The sequence below is a fragment of the Somniosus microcephalus genome, chromosome 9 (assembly GCF_052327205.1).
Source record: "Somniosus microcephalus isolate GS21.2 chromosome 9, FLI_Smic_1.0, whole genome shotgun sequence".
NCBI lineage: Eukaryota > Metazoa > Chordata > Chondrichthyes > Squaliformes > Somniosidae > Somniosus > Somniosus microcephalus.
This window is the reverse complement of record NC_140995.1, coordinates 105,952,352-105,971,303: the sequence shown is the minus strand read 5'-3', so window position 1 is coordinate 105,971,303 and position 18,952 is coordinate 105,952,352. Positions and strand designations below refer to the sequence as shown.

The 18,952-nt window shown below is 43.3% G+C and overlaps 1 protein-coding gene across 1 annotated transcript in view; it reads right to left on the bottom strand.

Annotated features, from left to right (window-relative positions):
• The window catches only part of LOC147112573 (exostosin-1-like), a 903,087-nt gene extending 884,612 nt beyond the window's left edge, over positions 1 to 18,475 (bottom strand). Inside the window, exons 1-2 of the mRNA XM_085998197.1 lie at positions 17,508 to 18,475; positions 15,653 to 16,669 (exon numbers count right to left, since the gene is read on the bottom strand). Of these exons, the coding sequence (XP_085854323.1) occupies positions 15,653 to 16,650 (998 nt within the window). The 5' untranslated portion in view covers positions 16,651 to 16,669; positions 17,508 to 18,475. The remainder of the gene's footprint in view (positions 1 to 15,652; positions 16,670 to 17,507) is intronic.
• Between the last annotated feature and the right edge of the window lie 477 nt (positions 18,476 to 18,952).

Below are 18,952 nucleotides of genomic sequence, written 5' to 3'. Positions count from 1 at the left end.
CAGGAATGCTGTCATCTTGAGAGAGGACAGCAACTCCCTGCTCGACCGACAGACTGGCACTCCCACGGGGCAGCACTTCAGCATCCGGAGCAATCTGCTGGAGCACAGATTGCTGGCCTGCTGCGGCGCGGTGAGAGCCCCGGGGAAATGTGTCCGAACCAGCGATGATGGCAGCAGTCAGTGCTCGCGTGGCCTCAATCTGAGTCTGCATGAGAGCAGTCAGAGATGGGGTCATGGCAGCCAGTGACTGAATTGCAGCACTAAACATTTGCGTGGCATCCGCCTGTGCTACAGCAACGTGCTCCACACTCCTTGCCAGTGCATCAAAGCAATCGGGCACCCTTCCCACTGCACCCATGAGCTCAGTGTGCATGTCCACCGCCTGGGTGTTCATTTCAGCGATCAGCAGCTCCTCCTCTGCGTCCAGTGCAGTAGGACTTGCTGGCATACTCTCCCTCCGGGGAGAAGGCTCCTGAGCTTCCCTACCCCCATCGCGTTGCTGCAGCCCGCCGGGTCCTGGAGCTTCACCCTCATCAGGCCCGTCGCCCCTGCTCCCCTCCAGGGAAGGCGTGTTCCCAGTGTGGGCATGGGCTTCCTCGGGAGAGGGTGGCGCTGATGCTCCGGCTTCATCTTCCTCCTCGCCTGCAGCTTCACTCCCACTGGCAGCTTGAGGGCCCGTCTCCTCAGCTGGTGAATCACCATCTGAAAGCAGGGAGGTACAAGAATGGCTTTAGCGTGAGGACAGGGTGGCAGTAAGGGAGGAATGAGTGCAGCGATTTAGTAAGTTGGATTGAAAGTGTCAAAGGCTGATGTTCTGAGGGACAAGTGGAAGGAGAGAGGACAAAAAGGTGATGACCTTACCATTGCTGTCCAGAACAGGGTCAGCCTCTCCAGTGGCGACGGGACTGATCACCCAGCTTGCCACAATCCTGTGGACGTGCTCCTCAAGATTGCCGAGGGGTTGCAGCTGAGGCCGCCCTCCACCTGTCCGTTGCTGCTGTCTCCTATTATGAGATAGCTTGGCCTGCAAGAAAAAGGACGGCGTCTGAGGAAAATATACAGCCATGGTCTTGCCTGATGTGCCTCCCATAGGTGAATAGCCCTTACTGTATGCAAAGTGTGGAATGTGTATGTGTGTTTCAGGAGAGGGCCATACGTGTTGGATGAGTGTTGGGCATTGGGGTTTTAAGACCCTCTGGCGATAGAGTGAGGTTGAGATGGAGGGATGGAGAGGTATTGAAAAAGCCACTCACCCTGATGACTCGAGTGAGGTCGTTGAACTTTTTTCGACATTGTATATGGGTCCTGGGCACCATGCTCCTGGAGGAGACGCTCTGAGCCACCTCCCTCCACACTCTTCTGTACTCGCGCGGCAAAGGCCTCCTGCCTCTCTCTGGGTACAGTATAGATCTTCTGCGCTCCACCGCACCAACCAGGGCCTCCAAGGCCCGCTCGCTGAAGCGCATGCTTGCTCCCTGGCCCTCTCCATAGTCTTTGGCTGCAAGGTTTAGGCACAGGTCTCGCCAGGTCGAGATTCAAGGCTCCAATGAGCAGGGTGTGGCTGGAGAGCAAGATCGACCCTCCCCTTTAAGAACTGTCCGCGCCAGTGTGTCTGTGTTCCATCGCTAACTGACAGCACCTGCACTGCGCCCGCGCTCTGAGTTAGCGCCTCGCTCCTCGGACTTTGCGCCTGAAGAGAGGTGTGTAGCGCCTGATTTAGCGCTCCGATCACCTCCAGGGGCGATAAAAGCCAAGTTTGCCATCGGAGGCGATAATTAGCGCCAGGCGCTAAACTTTGCGCATGGCCGATAATCAGATAATCACGCCCCAAACGGGGCGATACTGAATTTTTCCCCCTTACTCTGTAGATCTTATAATGTCTTTTCATCTGCACGCATTTCTTATAAATGTTGAATTGGAATTATGATTTAATGTTCAATCGACAACTATTCAAGGAGTCCAAACAGACGAATGACTCAGGGTCTATGCAAATACTGTATCTCAGTGCCATTAAGGTGAATTTAGAATCTGTCATACAGCAGAAACTGTGCAATATTCCTAACATGAATTCAGCAGAGAACTAGAGAAGATACAAATATAGGCACAGATTAGGAACCATAAAATTGGGAAAAACCATGCAGCAATCTATAGGAACATTTTATATTGCAAAGGATGCCAGCACATGAAATATTTAGCATATCAAAATAACATTTATAACCTTGAAAATGTTTACTCCAGCAACTGTTTGTTCAAACAGGTTTAAATTCCTGCTGTGACTGTAGTTCAATGACAGAAAAATATTTGAATGTTCATAATACTCTGTTACTTGGGCCTACAGCCCAGTATACGATTAATTCACTTTTGAAATAATACCAACACTGTGATTGGTCATTATAGCCCTGCAAAACTCCTGGGCCTAGAAATTCACTTGGGCGCGGGCAGCTCGCTCGCGCCCAAATGTTAGCGCTGGGCGGGGAGGCATTAGCGCACGCCGTATATTCGTCTTCTGCGCCCCAATTCGGAAGTGGGCGCTATACCAGGGTGTGCCCGCCTCCGTTTGGGGCGCTGCAACTGAATATCGGCACGCTAGTTGCCGCAGCGCCACCCGATGCGGTGCGGCAGGCTGCGGTACTGCAGGCCTCCTCCTTCTCTTAAGGGGGAGGTGCCTGCAACGGCCGGAGCCCCGATCGCGAGTGCCGGCAAAAGAGCCCGGCACAACGGAGAAGTGCCGGGCTCCACGGAAACCAGCCGGCAATGCCGCGGGGGGGGGTGGAGGAGGCCGGGGAAGGAGGTGCGGGCAGGTGGCCGCCGAAAAAGCGGCCGGCCGCACCTTCCGCTTTAAAGCGCCCCACTATGGCAGCAGGACGGCCCCGTTTTCTGGTCGCTGTTTGCGCCCGCTTCGGAGGAGGCGGCCGCAAATAAATATGGGGATCGGCGCGGTTTCGGGGTGTTACGGGCCACCGCGCACACCGATGACGTCATCGGTCCCGGCGCAGCGCTAACGGCTACCGCCGCCAATACCGCTGCACTCAATTTCCGCGCTATCACCCCGCCGGCGCAAAAGACCTCTTTAGGCGCTAAGTGGGCGCAAGGCCCACTGAATTTCTAGGCCCTGGTATACTCACTCGTAACATTAATTTTACATTTTAATTGTTTCTTGTGCATACTGCTTTTTCAAGGTCCCAGAGCGACCATCATTGTTCGCTTTAAATCATTTTCTTTTCTGGTACCATTAGTTGCTTTGGAAAAAAAAACTAGTAAAATAATAATGTGTTGAAGTATAGTGATCTAATCATAATAAAGAAATTGACATTGGGAATAGGCTGGGGCAGGGATTAGAAATGAAATAAAGCAGAAGAATTACCTCCTGCAGAATGAAAGCTGAAGTGATTCACTGGGATGAATATAGGAATGTTTTGAGGAAGTGGATCCCAAGTGGACTACGAAAAGCCCTATGTTGTGATGTACCTAGACTTCCAAAAGTAATTTGACAAAAACTAGTAATTAAGTTCAAAGCAGTGACGATTCAGGGTAAAACTAGGGAATGGACAGGAAATTGGCTGAAGGGTAGAAAACAGTCAGTCCTTGTCAGAGGAGTTACGTCAATGTGAGGGGGTAGAATTAGTGAGTGCCCCAGGGATCCGTATTAGGACCAATATTATTTTGAATTTCCATTAACGACTTTGATTCAAATAGTTAATGTTTAACTATTGCTGATGATACCAAACCAAGAGGGGCAGTTGTTTCTGAGGAGTAGTACAGGAAATACAAAATGGGTGGAGCAAAATATGTAAGTAGATAGAACAATAACAGACAAGATTTAATGTAAATAGGAAGAAAATGGGTGACATATGTGCTCCATGAATGGTCACAAAATAGCTAAGAATAAAGTTTGCAAATTATCCAATAGATTTAGTAGATTTACTGCTAAACATGTTCAGCACCACAGAGTAGCAATCAACAAAACAATTAGAATTCCAAACTAGATCAGCAAGATGGTAGAGTATAAATCTGAGGAAGAAATGTTTGAACTGTATACTGTTCTATTTGGACCGTATCTTGGAACTCTGTGTACACTTCCTATTAACGAGACATGAAGGAGGTATTAAGAACATAAGAAATAGGAGCAGGAGTAGGCCAATCGGCCCCTCGAACCTGCTCCACCATTCAATAAGATCATGGCTGATCTGATCCTAACCTCAAATCTACTATCACTCTACATCCCTCCCAAACCCATGTGATCTCCTGGGAGAGGCGAAAAACCAGATTAAAAACCCAATGGCCAATTTGGGAGAAAAAATCTGGGAAATTCCTCTCCGACCCATCTAGGCGATCGAAACTCGTCCAGGAGATCACTCTGTCCCTATATTTTCTACAGTACTTACCTTCTGTAAAAGGTGATCTCCACCCCAGCCAGGAACAGGAATAGAACCATCTCCTGAAATCTAACACAGAATTAGAACACCAGAAGTAGGAGCAGAACCAGGCTACACGGCCCCTGGGCCCGCTCCGTTACCCACAGGGCCATGACCGTTCCGAACATAGACTCATGTCCAATTTCCTGCCCGCTCCCCGTAACCCCTAATTCCCTTTACTTCTAGGAAACTGTCTATTTTTGTTTTTAATTTATTTAATGATGTAGCTTCCACAGCTTTCTGGGGCAGCAAATTCCACAGACCTACTACCCTCTGAGTGAAGAAGTTTCTCCTCGTCTCAGTTTTGAAAGAGCAGCCCCTTATTCTAAGATTATGCCCCCTAGTTCTAGTTTCACCCATCATTGGGAACATCCTCACCGCATCCACCCGATCAAGCCCCTTCACAATCTTATATGTTTCAATAAGATCGCCTCTCATTCTTCTGAACTCCAATGAGTAGAGTCCCAATCTACTCAACCTCTCCTCATATGTCCACCCCCTCATCCCCGGGATTAACCGAGTGAACCTTCTTTGTACTGACTCGAGAGCAAGTATGTCTTTACTTAAGTATGGACACCAAAACTGTACGCAGTATTCCAGGTGCGGTCTCACCAATACCTTGTACAACTGCAACAATACCTCCCTGTTTTTATATTCTATCCCCCTAGCAATAAAAGCCAACATTCCATTGGCCTTCTTGATCACTTGCTGTACCTGCATACTAACTTTTTGAGTTTCGTGCACCAGGACCCCCAGATCCCTTTGTACTACAGTACTTTCCAGTTTCTTGCCATTAAGATAATAACTTGCTCTATGATTTTTTCTGCCAAAGTGCATAACCTCACACTTTCCAGTGTTGTATTCCATCTGCCAAATCTCTGCCCACTTACTTAGCCTGTCTATGTCCCTTTGCAGGTTTTTTATGTCCTCCTCACTCACTACTTTCCCTCCCATCTTTGTATCATCTGCAAACTTTGATATGTTACACTCAGTCCCCTCCTCCAAATCGTTAATATAGATTGTAAAGAGTTGGGGACCCAGCACTGACCCCTGCGGAACACCACTAGTTACTGATTGCCAGTCTGAGAATGAACCATTTATCCCAACTCTCTGCTTTCTGTTAGATATCCAATCCTCCACCCATGCCAGAATATTACCCCCAATCCCGTGATTTTTTATCTTAAGCAATAATCTTTTGTGTGGCACCTTGTCAAATGCCTTTTGGAAGTCTAAATACACTACGTCCACTGGTTCCCCTTTATCCACCCTGTATGTTACTTCCTCAAAGAACTCAAGCAAATTTGTCAAACATGACTTCCCCTTCATAAAACTATGCTGACTTTATCCTATTAAATTATGTTTATCCAAATGTCCCGTTACTGTCTCCTTAATAATGGACTCTAAAATTTTACCAACCACAGATGTTAGGCTAACAGGCCTATAGTTTCCAGCCTTCTGCCTACTACCCTTTTTAAATAACGGTGTTACATTAGCAGTTTTCCAATCTGCCGGGACCTTTGCTGAGTCCAGGGAGTTTTGGAAAATTATTACCAATGCATCCACAATCCCTACGGCTACTTCTCTCAAGACCCTAGGATGCAAGCCATCAGGTCCAGGGGATTTATCCACCTTGAGTCCCATTATTTTACCAAGTACCACTTCCTTAGTGATTTTAATCGTATTTAGTTCCTCCCCCCCTAGAGCCCCCTGTTTGTCCAGTGTTGGGATATTATTAGTGTCCTCTACCGTAACAACTGATACAAAATATTTTTTCAGCGTTTTTGCCATCTCCATGTTTCCCACCATTAACTTCCCGGTCTCATCCTCTAAGGGACCAACATTTACTTTAGCCACCCTTTTTCTTTTTATATAACTATAGAAACTTTTGCTATCTAAAGCACCGAGACAGTTCAAAGAAGAGCCACAAGGCCAATCTTTAGTGTCAGAGATCTAACAAAAAAACTACCTCACACTAAATTGCAAGAGTAGAGCAAAGGGACACAGTTGAAACTAGTGAAAGTAAAATTTAAGATTGATCTTAGGAAGATCTTCAAATAAAGAGTGATCAACATAAGGATTTCCAGATAGAGTTGTGGAGATTAAAATTCTAGGCCTAGAAATTGGGTTTTGGCTTAGCCAGGGCTTTAGCGCCGGAAGTTAGTGCCGGCGCTAAGTCCCCCTGCGCGTGCCAAAAATTCAGCAGGGCCGCGCCCAAACGGCTGCCGGCGCTACTGAAGGGTCTTTGCGGCGGTAAATCGGCGCTAACTGCCGTTTCGCGCCGCAATTCCGGCGCTGCGGCACCCGATGCGGTGCGGCAGGCTCGGGAAGTGCAGGCCTCCTCCTTCCGTTAAGGAGGAGCTGCCTGCACCCGGCCGCGGCCCGCGCAAATCTGTCTAAAAATGAGCCCGGCACCTCGGACAAGTGCCGGGCTTGCATCTGTTCCGGGGGGTGGGGGGGAGAAGTCCGGGGAGGGAGCTGCGGGCAGGCGGCCGGCAGGAAAGCGGCCGGCCGCCGCGGGGCCTTTAATGCGCCGGCGCAAACTCATGCAAGACTCTGTTGCCAGAGTCTTAGTTGCGGCTGCCACGGGCGAGGCGGCCGCAACTGAATTTCGGCGCTAGGGCCCGTCGGCATGGCAACCGGGACGCTGCGCACACCGATGACGTCATCGGTGCCGGCGCAGCGCTACCGGTGCAACGCCGATTTAGGGCCCCAGGGAATTTTTAAACTGGCCATAACTCTGGCGCTAGTCCCTCTAGCGCCTCAAAAGCGGCGCTAAGGCAACTGAATTTCTAGGCCCTAGAGTTATTTAAGAAACAACTGAATGCCACAAGGGGTATGCTACAAATTTAGGGTCTGACCTTAGATATTTGTTCAGGTACAACAATGCTAGTCACTAGCATATCTGAGCACCTTACACTTAGGGGTGTGCTTGTATGGCCTAATATCTAACTATATGATAGCATAACCCATGGGTGTAACAATAGTATCCTCTTGTGATCCGAACTGAATATTTGTGTCTTTTGTGAGTATACTTCGTCAATCTCTTCAGTGGCACACCGAGAAAACATTTGTTGAGATGAGACCAGATATGATTCATTAAGCTGCTTTACTTCAATGAGTGAACATATAGAGCAACAGTCACTTAAGTCAATCAGTACAACTTGTATTTGACTAATAATACAAAATAATAAATACCCTACACTTCCTCACATCAGTGGATCGTGTTACTTGACTTAAATAAAATAATTCCTAGCTAACCTCCTGCATTCTCTTTCTAAGCCAGGCCAAAGCTTGCCTTTGGAGCCTTTGCTAGACCTGTGTGGCTGCCTCTATTTTTATCTCCTAGTGTTCACCAGTAGAAGGGAAGACCTGCCAGACAACCCCCTTCTGTGTGCCTGGGGCCAGAGCCTTCCAAAGACAATGGGTGTGAGTTTTTTTTAATCAATTGCTGAATTGGTCAATACTTACAATCTATGGGGAAACACACCCACACTTTAACAACAGAATAATATTATGCTTTACATGGCATAATGTTCCTGTCCTTATAAAACAGTGTAACCTCTAACTTACTATAGGAAATGCCATTGGAATCTGTTGCTTACATATATATATGTTCAAATCACAGAATAATTTTCTTTGTATTGTCAAATTGTAATCCTGTTTATGCAATGGTTTTCTTTTTGTCAAATTATAATCTTGTTCAGAAAACCTATCTACAGGACATGAGCATCTCCTAGACTATCAAATGGCATGAGTCATTAATTCACTTTGCCTGGGAAAGGCTGCAATTCAAAATTCCCAGGAAGACTGGTGCCACTGTCCCAACAGATTGAAAACTGGATTTTTACTTCAGTTCTGCAGTACATTCAAAATTGTGTTGCTTGGGCCAGAAGGAGGACTCAGTTAACAGGATGCACACATAGATATGTTAGCAAATCCTATCAACGCCAAGACTAAAAGGGGAGGAGAGTCAAAGACAAGCAGAATTTGCCAAGCCAAATACTGTCAATTTCCAAAGACGTTTCTCAAAAGGGTAATTAACCCAAGATACAGCTTTTGAATCACAGGGAACAAGGTCATTTACAGAAACTGCTGTGAAACTGTTGAAAAATGATTTCAGGAAAAGACTTCCATTTATAAAGCACCTGATCACGTCTCTTAAAAATGTCTCAAAGCACTTCATAGACAATTAGTTACTTGAGTGCAATGACTGTTATATATGTAAAATTTACTTTAGATGACGTGCTTTAAGATGAAAATTTGATAATTGGTAAATCAGTATGAAAGTCACAAAGGGATACTGCATCCCTAAAGCTATTCAAGACTGCCATCACCTGCCATTAATGAGTACATCAAGGAGCTGCAGTCTCTACCCTTTAATATTATTAATGCCTTACTATTCCCATGGGGAGGCTGAGCACAATAACCTTTGGTATCACAGGCTGTATTGCACTCTCATCATTTTCAAGATTACTAGCCAAAGGTGAACGTTATCAACACCAACAGAATGACAATATACCACTGCAGCCCCTCCAGTCACAGAAACTTTTTGAATGTATCCTTCAAGTGATACATTCACTGTATCACAACACTCTATACAGTACTATGCCAATCAGACCTTTCTTAATATTAAATACTAATTAGAGTTCTTCCGAAAGGTCCATAAGACAAAACCATGGTTCTAAAGTCATTACTGCATATAAGGAAAAGAACACATATACAGACCACTTGGCTACAAAGGCTACATTGGATATTCACAAGTGTCAGTTATAGATATGTTTTACCACAATAATGTGATATGCAATGATGTCTATCGCCATTAACAGACTGCATATTCTAATGTCAAAACAGAAAATTCTGGAAATACGCAAGTCCATCAGGATCGGAAATAAGAAAAGACAAGTTATCGTTTTGGGTGGAGACCCTCTGTCAGAACACAGTTGTCACAAAAGGACTCATGTGAAACATTAATCTATTGTTTTCTCCTTTCAGATGCTGATAGACCACATGTTTAAATCCAACAATTCCAGGTTTAAAACATTTGTAGTTTAAAAAAAAAATTCTACAGTCAAATTATTTATTTTCCCCCCGGTATAGATGTGTACGTTCAAAGCAAAGTTCTGTCATCCAGCTATAACAATTTAGTAAACTAAGTACAATGAATCTGTATGTGCAAGCAGATAACAAAGAAGCAACGTGATGTTGTTAGTAATAGAAGATGAACTTTAAATTTTTCATATAAATTTGTGACATGATACTCTCTGGTTTTAACTTTCAACTAAATCTCATACATTGAAAAGCTCAACTTTTTAACAGGCGAACCTGGATTTTTTTTAAAATATAGAACACACAAAATATACAGACTGAAGGAAATGTGTATTCTGATGTCATGCAGGTGCAAATACTTCTAAAGTTTGAAGGGTTAAATAATTGTACAGTGAAAGCATAAAGGGAGATGTCAGACCGAAGTGAATACCTTTACTTCACAATATGTTCACAAACCACTGCACCCTTAAAACATCTATTACTTAGTTACAATGAAGCAACGCAACACTACTGTTATGTAAATCGTACAGGCTTGAGTATTACAGTGGTGGTGTTGGTTTAAACAGGAATGCTCGCCAGGACATTGGGAGAACTCTTTGCTGTACTTTGAATAGTGCAATGGGATCTCTCGTGTCCATTTGGAGTACCAGAACAGACAGATGCTTTAATATTTCATTCCAGGCACTGTACCTCCAACACTGTAGCACTCTCTCAGTACTGTACTGGAGTGTCACCAATGGTTCACCATTGAAATGCATTGAATGGCATGAGGTTGTTGTATTTGCGTGGTGGATATGAACTAAACTTGCTACAGAAAGTTAAGTTTTGTCCATTTTAGTCTAAGTAAACTTTTAAACACGTGATAAGTGTTAATTACTGCCAGTCAACCTCTCTGGCACTGAAAATTAACTATTACAAGTGCGGAGTCTCATTCCTTCAGTTTTTAATTGTTGTTAGATATTTTAAAAATTATTTTTTTTATTTGACTTTCTATCTTTTTTTCTCTCTCTCAAGCCAATCTTTCTTTCCCTCTCTTTCTGTACCTGATTTGACATTGAATTCACCCACTCTAACTTACACTTCCTTCTCAGTCCTTGCACGGTTAATTTCACAATCCTTCAATCTGATTGGTTAAGGAGATACACAGTTGTTTGCCCTGTTCACTCAGGTCCCAGATGCCTGGTTTGCTTTGCTGCAACGTTATCAGATCGCACTTTCAGCAATTTGCCACGCAAAACATTTAAAAACCTAAATGTACAAGAGCAAGTCTAACTGATGGCAGGTGCCATCAGATGCCCTGTCACAGCAAATTATGGGTCCATGTAGAAAATATACCCCCTCCCCACCCAAATAAAGCTACATTGGGATGATGTATATTATACATGGACGCTAAAATAAATCCAAAATACATTTCTTGTCGTTGAAACTCATGTCCCAAGTGAATATACACAGGAGGTATTATACTCACCAGTTGTTAATATACTTGTTTTAGAGCAGACTGCTGTATAATGCCTACTAGCTAGAGTTATAGAGAAGAATATTTAAGTGGCAATCTGATAGAATCACTTGGATAAGCCCACAAAAATAAAAGCATGGAAAATCTTTAAAAGTGTAGCATTTCTAATGTGCTTGCAGTGATTTTCAAAATGCATGGCACCAAGTTCTATCCATTCTCCATACTTCTGGTTTGCCCACAGAGAAGGTTAACAGTCCCAAATGTCATGCTTCATTTCATTTTCAGAAGCATCCTTTTAATTCTTCTTCAAAGTGCAGTATCTTTAACCAATTACCCCACCCGCCCCATCAACCACCGTCTGCCCCACCTGTGACAGAGACTGTAGGTCCCGCATTGGACTCATCGGTCACCTGCAAACTCATTTTTAATGTGGAAGCAAGTCATCCTCGGTTCCGAGGGGCTACCTAAGAAGAAGAAGACCACACACAGATGTTCACCAAATTTACTCAAAGTAGCTCATGTTGTCTTTAGGTAACGCCAAGTAGGTCTTTTCCATAACAGTAATTACAATACATTCTGTGACAATGTAAACTGCACGGGAAAACAATTATTTCACTCCTAACTTAATCATTTCAGTCAAAATAAGGATACATTTGATTTTAAGCACAAATATGCTTACACTTGTAGCTTGACATGAAGGATGCTTCAATTTACCAGCAGAAAGATACACTAAGCATACAAATTAAATAAAACAAAGATATTTAAAACCCAGCCATTTTACGGTAAAAGTTAAGAATTTCTGAGCAGCAAAGAACCTAAAATACAAAATGTGAGATGGCAAGTGTCTTTTGTACCAAACAGTTACTTGGAGGAGCGATTGTTATTACTACTGTCTTTTAAAAAAATTACATCCCTAAACTAGCCACATAATTTACAAACACATATGAGGGTCTGTTTTAAATGGACGGTTACCATCACTATTATAGAATTAAAAGTTAGAATTATAGTAGGGACTGATTTAGAGACACACTTATCCACAGTCAGTGCTTAAAATACTCTTAGCCCTGTGTTAATACAATAACATCTTCATCTCTCTGCGATTTAACAGAAACCCAGTATTAAAATTAATATTAATTTTGGAATCAATAAGGTAGAATTGAAACAACACTAAAGGATAGAACTATAAGTATTCAACTTCCAAAAGTGCTATATTCTCGACCCTCTCCGTATTTATTATTTTCACTTTGAAACTTTCACAATCCAGGACACTTCCAGAGGGCCAACAACATAACTGAAAATCAATAACCTCATTCAATAAATCAGAATTGACCAGGATTGTGAAACAGGTTAATGTAAACATGTGCTTAACCAAACTATAAACATGAAACCCAATTTCTACTTGTACACAGGCACAGCAAAAATGCAACAAATCTTCTCACCAATGTCACAGCTCACAGGACTTTAAAGATAGCAGTAATCAAAGGGGCATGTTGAGCTACAGAACTACATCAAACATGTACTTTTAAGTAAACAGTTTACTACATTACATAATCTCAAATACTCTTATTGACTTCAGATCTTGCAGCCATTTATAAATATTGAACTTATATGAAAATATCAAATACATCATCTACAGAATTACATCACACATATTTTAAGTAAGCAGTTTACAATTAAACAAAATCACTTTATAAACAGGAAAGGAAAGAGGGAGGGAGAAGCCAGGTAACTACAGACCTGACAGTTTAACTTCAGTTATGAGGAAGTTACTGGAATCAATCATCAGGGACAGTATGACTGAGCACTTGGACAAGTATGAGCTGATCAAAGTGAATCAGCATGGATTTGTGTCTGACTAATCTAGTTGAATTTTTGAGGAGGTCAGTGGCATAGTGGATAGAGGAGTGTCTGTGGATGTTGTCCATATGGACTTCCAGAAGGCATTTGAGAAGGTTCTGCACAAGAGATTATAATCAAAAATGAAAATGCACAGAATTGGAGGGAACCTTGTGACATGGGTTGGTAATTGGTTGGGAGGTAGGAGACAGAGACTGGGGATAAAGGGAATGTCATCTGATTGGCAGAATGAGACAAGAGGAGTTCCCCAGGGATCTGTACTGAGAACAGCTATTCACCACATATACTAATGACTTTGATGAAGGAATAGATAGCTGTATATCCAAGCTTACAGATGACAGTAAGTTAAGAGGCATAGTGATGCCAGATGTGAAATGGGCACAACAATAACTAACTTAGCAGGTCAGAGGCCTGCGTCCAATCTGCACAGGTGCTCGGGACACTGCTAAATTAGTCAGGGCCTTTTTTTTAAAGCAGCTGCCAATTAACACAGGCCTCGTTTCAATATTGAAATAGGATTTCAGCACCCATTTCTAACCCAGAAGTCAAAATTTGTTTAAACTAGTTGCCAACCAGTATTTTCGGATCTTGAGCTGCCTAATCAATGGCCCTTAACATGACCACTGGGAGGCTGCTCAAGGTAAAGCCTCAAAACTTCCTAAAAGGGTCCATTTTTTGGAGTTAGAAGGAGCAGGAGTGCTCCTATTGGCTCCAGAAAACAGTTGCGGACCGCTGCTGGCCTGCCCTCGCACCTGCACCATCCCCTCCCCCCGCCCCCCGCCCAATCGATCACCTACCCCTCAATTTACCTGTAGGCCTCTGCACCAGCCAAAATTGGTTACGGCCCGACAGGCGCCATGGCGCCTAATTAGCGTCCGCAGTTTGCTGAATTATGATGATGAAGCCAGAGGATGAATTTAGGACATTCCTTGTTCTGGCGTGCCATCATTGTGTGCCACCGGAATCACGCCAGGTTTCACACACTAATGAGTTTAGGCCCCAGTAAGTTGTATAGATGGAAGAAGCAGGTTACAAAGGGAATAAACAGATTAAGTGTGTGTGGAAAACTGTGGCAGATGACGTTCAATGTGGGGAAGTGTGAGATAATCCACTTTTTTTCTGAGAAAGACAAATTGGAATATTTTCTTAATCGGGAGCAACTAGGAGCTGTGGCGGAGCAAAGGGATTTACGTATTAATATGCACAAATCATTAAAAGCTAATGCACAGGTACAAAAAGCAATCAAAAAAGCTAAAGGAATGCTGGCCTTTATTTCAAGGGGTTTAGAATACAAAAGTGAGGAAGTGATGCTTCAGTTATATAGAACCTTAGTCAGATCCCATCTGGAGTGCTGCTTTCAGTTTTGGGCACCAAACCTCAGGGAAGATTTATTGGCCTTGGAAAGGGTACAGCACACATTCAACAGAATTTAAAGGATTAAATTACAAGGGCAGGTTGCATAAACTTGGCTTGCATTCCCTTGAGTTTAGATGATTGAGGTCTTTAAAATGATAAAGGGATTCGATAGGGTAGATACAGAGAAACTATTTCCTATGGTGGGGGATTTCAGAACAAAGTGCATAATCTTAAAATTAGAACTAGGCCAGTTAGAACAAAAATCAGAAAGCACTTTTTCACACAAAAAGTAGCAGAAATTTGGAACTTTCTCTCCCCCCCCCCTCAACCCTCCAAGGCTGTGGATGCTGTGACAATTCTAACTTTCAAGTCTCAGATCAATAGATTTTTGTTAGGTAAGGGTATTAAGGGAGATGGAGAAAAGGTGATGTAAATGGAGTTGAAGTACAGATCAGTATGATCTAACAGAATCGCAGAACAGGCTCCAGGGGCTGAATGGCCTACTCCAGTTCCTGTGTTCCTATTAGTGATCACGCTGTTGGAAGAACCTTTTGCTTAGGTACCAATCAATCCCTCATACTTACATATCCAATGGAAACATTTCTACCCAACTGCTGCAATTGGTCCAGTAGTGAATGTTTAAATAAATGCAATAGCCAGAGTTTAATCTGCATATAGTTAAGTATTTTGTGATAAGCACTGGTTAGTGATTTTCCTCAGTGCTTCCATTCGCATCAGCACCACACCAGTACCACAATGTAAGCACTGCATCTAGTGACAATGATTGCTCAACCTGACATGGCCGAAAGAATGGTAATCAGCCCATCCATGATGTGGTTTCCTAATTGTTGGACCATAAGGCCACACAGGAAGTTCAAATTGTGACATTTCCTGGCACCAAATTACTGCAAATGTGTTTAGTTGTTTAATAGTCCCACGGAAATTGCACTGTATTGTAAACTGGGTAATAAGATTCTGTAACAGCAACAGCTAATAAGCAGAGCATAAATGATCAGAATTGTCACCTTCTTAGGCATGATATTGGTGTCTACTCAACCGGAATGTTTGGACAATGATATAAGTATCCCATTAAAAGATTTCAACTGTATTTATGAACTTAAGACTTAATATTTTATTTCATACTAAAGTCAAGCATTACACTCCCTGACATATTTACTATTGTATAAGTGTAAGAATTCTTTAAAGTGGCAATTTATTATACATCTGAAGAATACCAATTATTTTCAGAAACTGATTCAAAATGTACCTGTAACCATGTGCAGCACATTTTCTGTATATCCATCAAAACCAACAAATGGCACAATATATGAAGAAACATCAACAGCATTTGCTCTTCATTAAAAAAAGAAAATATTAAATAATCATTGTTGATAATTATATTCAGTGCATGAATATATACTACACCCTACAGGAATGACAGCATAAGCATTTCCACCTGACTCTTATCAATTGTAGTACCATCTGGTATAATAGAATCAAAGTATTAAAGCAGGTTACTTACTTTTCATATTCCTCGTTGTCTTTATCACATCTGGCATCTTTGTGTTTTTCCCAGTCCTTCCCATGTTTGCAAGTCGTTAACAAAATAATATCTTCTCCATTATGTACATGATACAAGGCATTTCTGGTTTCTGACCCAATGCCAGTTAGGTATCTTTTACCTTTAAAAACCAACAAGTATTTTCTTGTGGGTGGTACATTGTTGTACATAAGCCAGCCCTTCTCGCCTCCTTTTTGAGCATGCTCTTTGGAAAACAAGGGGATGGACACGTCGAAATTTGATCGGAAGTTATCCATACTGATACTGGCTTTGGCTAACATAGCTTGCCCGATATCAAATCCTAAATCTTCCGTATAATCAGGCCAGGTCCCTGAATACAGATTGAATATAAGATGATTCCTCCCATTATTCCACAGTGGGAGGCTTTGAATTTTAGCTTTTACATTATGAACATACTGAAATGAAAGTTGATCCCTATCCAAGGTATCGATGCTGAGGACAAACAAACATGCTTGTCTCGGATCTGATGTATAGTATCTCGAATCCTCGATAGTAGTAAGGATTTTCTGGTAACTTTCAGAAATCTTCTCCCCCTTTTGAAGCGGATAGATGTACACTTTGAATCCGTTCCTTTGGCAGAGAGAGGAATCAAAGCAAGTCTCCATCCTGCATTTTCGATTCTTGTAAACGTTCGCCTTGATTTCTCTCCTCTCCCTTGGAGAAAGTCCAGGGTTGAGGCCAAGGTGAATTCCCTCCTCTTCGTCATTTTGCCCATCCTCCGAGCTGAAATAGCTGCTCAAGAGGTTAATCCACACGGGCCAGCGGCGTCTGACTGGGGGCGAACCCTGATCTCGGAGGTCCTTGTGAAGATGATCGGGTGACAATGATGATGAAGGTAAATGTGGGGGGAACTGTCGGAACCGCGCTCCTCCCAGGTAGAAAAGCAGCAAAAGACAGGCGCCGAATGACACTAGAAGATACCTTTTCTTGGCCTGCATGTGGACGAGCGGGGGGCCGCTAGAAATTGATTTTTTTTAAAGGATGGGAAGGGGGGGGGGAGGGAGAAAGAGAGAGAAAAACACTGTTTCCACTAAAGTTCGATGTTTATAATTCCACATATCACAGACAAAACAAAGAATAATTGTCAACTAAATTACAAAATCTCACTTAAAATAATGGCAAACATTTCTAGAACGTTAAAGAAAGCTAAGAGTGCAATCCCTCCCTTTCTTGGCTGATTTTATTGTATGGATGTAAAGGCCTGCAGTTGTGTTTTGTGTGAGCTGGGGCTGGAGCTGATGTTCCCCGTGGCCCAGGCTGAGGCAGAGCCCGCCGCCGCCGCCGCCGCCATGTTGACGTGGTTGCCAAGGCGAGAAGCAGCCGTTTCTTTCCTGCTGCATCCTCCACTCACATCTCACCTCGCGAAAAAAAAGGCTGGGAAACCTGGCACTTTCACTCCCAAACACCACGCAACACTTGAATGCCAGGCAGCAGCAGCAGAGGCAAGTGTCAATGGGCAGCACGGTGAGAATCACTTAGCCACTTTCATGGTATCTTACTTTACCGATATAAACACTGCTCCATGTGCTTTCAATCGGTTCTGTTAATGCGTCTCGGGAGGTTTCTCATCAAAAAATCTTTATATCAACACAAATACCGTCTTTAAACAAAAAAAATCAACGCATCAAAAAAATCAACATAAAAAAACCTGTAATAAAATAAAACTATTTATGGTTTGGGGTTGGGAACGCAGTTCCTGCTCTTTAATGCATCGCCTATTAAAGACATTCATTGCCATGACTAGTATTTTTTATTAAAGATTACTTAATTTATAAGCATAATTATTATTGGGTACCTGGATCTTGTCTGGGAGTTACAGTGCAGGAACCTGTCATCAGGAACAACTTTTTCCTTTTTTCATTCTTTTACTCTTTGAGATGATGATAGTCATCCTGCGTACGTTTGTGTGTGTTTTAGAGTTACTTATGTTGCTGATGTCCTTTTCGCTGGGCTGTCATCTGGAATGATCAGTGTCCTTGATTTTATTTATTTTTAATTATTCAAACCTATCGTCTAGTCGACGGAGAAGCCAAGGTCACCATCCGCATTGGAAACATAATATTTCTTTATGACTCTGATCTAGCTGCAGATTGTCGTGAGAAATGAAAACCTTTCATGCAAATAAAAAACACAAAATATTTGTTTTTAAAAGAAGTAACATATTCACTTTTTTGAAAAAAATAGTTTCCCCTCTCCACCGTTAGTGGCTAGTGATAAAAGTCCTCATTTTGTTAACAAAACAGTTGGGGGGGGGGAAGTTCTGCGAGGAGAAGGAATAAAATAATCGCTGTTTTTTTTTGAAACCGAAGAAACTCCTTCAACTTTCAAAACCTCGTCCGTTTCAGACAACTCCTGCCATCCCCATTACAGCGTGTGCGAGTAAATAGCCAAATAAATGTGCACACTGATAGATGTGTGAAAGAGCAGAGACATCCATCAGCGCGAATCCCCTTAACGAGATGGTCTCCCGGGGCTCGGATTGAAGTGCAGGAGACGCCGTTATATTCTCTCTCTCCCTCTTAATTTATTCCTGTCAGTCTCTTTTCTTCATTGAAGCACAAGAGAGGAAACAAATTCCCAAATGCTGCGGACACTCGTTCAAGCTTTGCCTCCGCGATGTGTGGAGAATTTCCCCGCTCCTTTTTTTGCAGGGTGAGAGCGCCGAGCTGTGTTGCCTGTGCCTCCCGGAGCCCTGCACACCTTCCTTCCTGCCTCCCTCCGTCTCTCCCCCTCCCGCCTCACACTGACTCCCGGCCGCTTCCCCAACCTCAGTCTCCCCCTCGCGCTGATCTCGTTTGACAGCAGCTTTTCTCCCACCCCGCCCTTCCCTCCTCCTTGCGCTCATCCATTGGCTGAAATGGCCAACGCCTTTCTGAAATTCCCTTTCCTGATTGGACAATCGACACGTCAATCACCGCCAGGGGTTTCCCCCCTTCCGAGCTGCGCACGCGCGACGTGCGTTTATGGGTCGCCGAGGAATGCGGTGACGTCATTAAACCACGCCCCTCACTACCTTTGCGGTCTTAAAGGGCCAGGTGTTCGTCCGTCGCTTTGTCGCTTTAAGAGCGAAGTGATCTAACGCTGCTCTGTGCTGTCTTGCGTAAACGACAGTTACGAGCGCTCAGAATTCAAATTTTAGCAATTACGAGTTCAATTGTGACACTAAAATAATTATTAATAATTGAAGTAGGTACCTCAGCTCTCTATCCTGTGACCACTACTGTTTCTAATTTACATAAA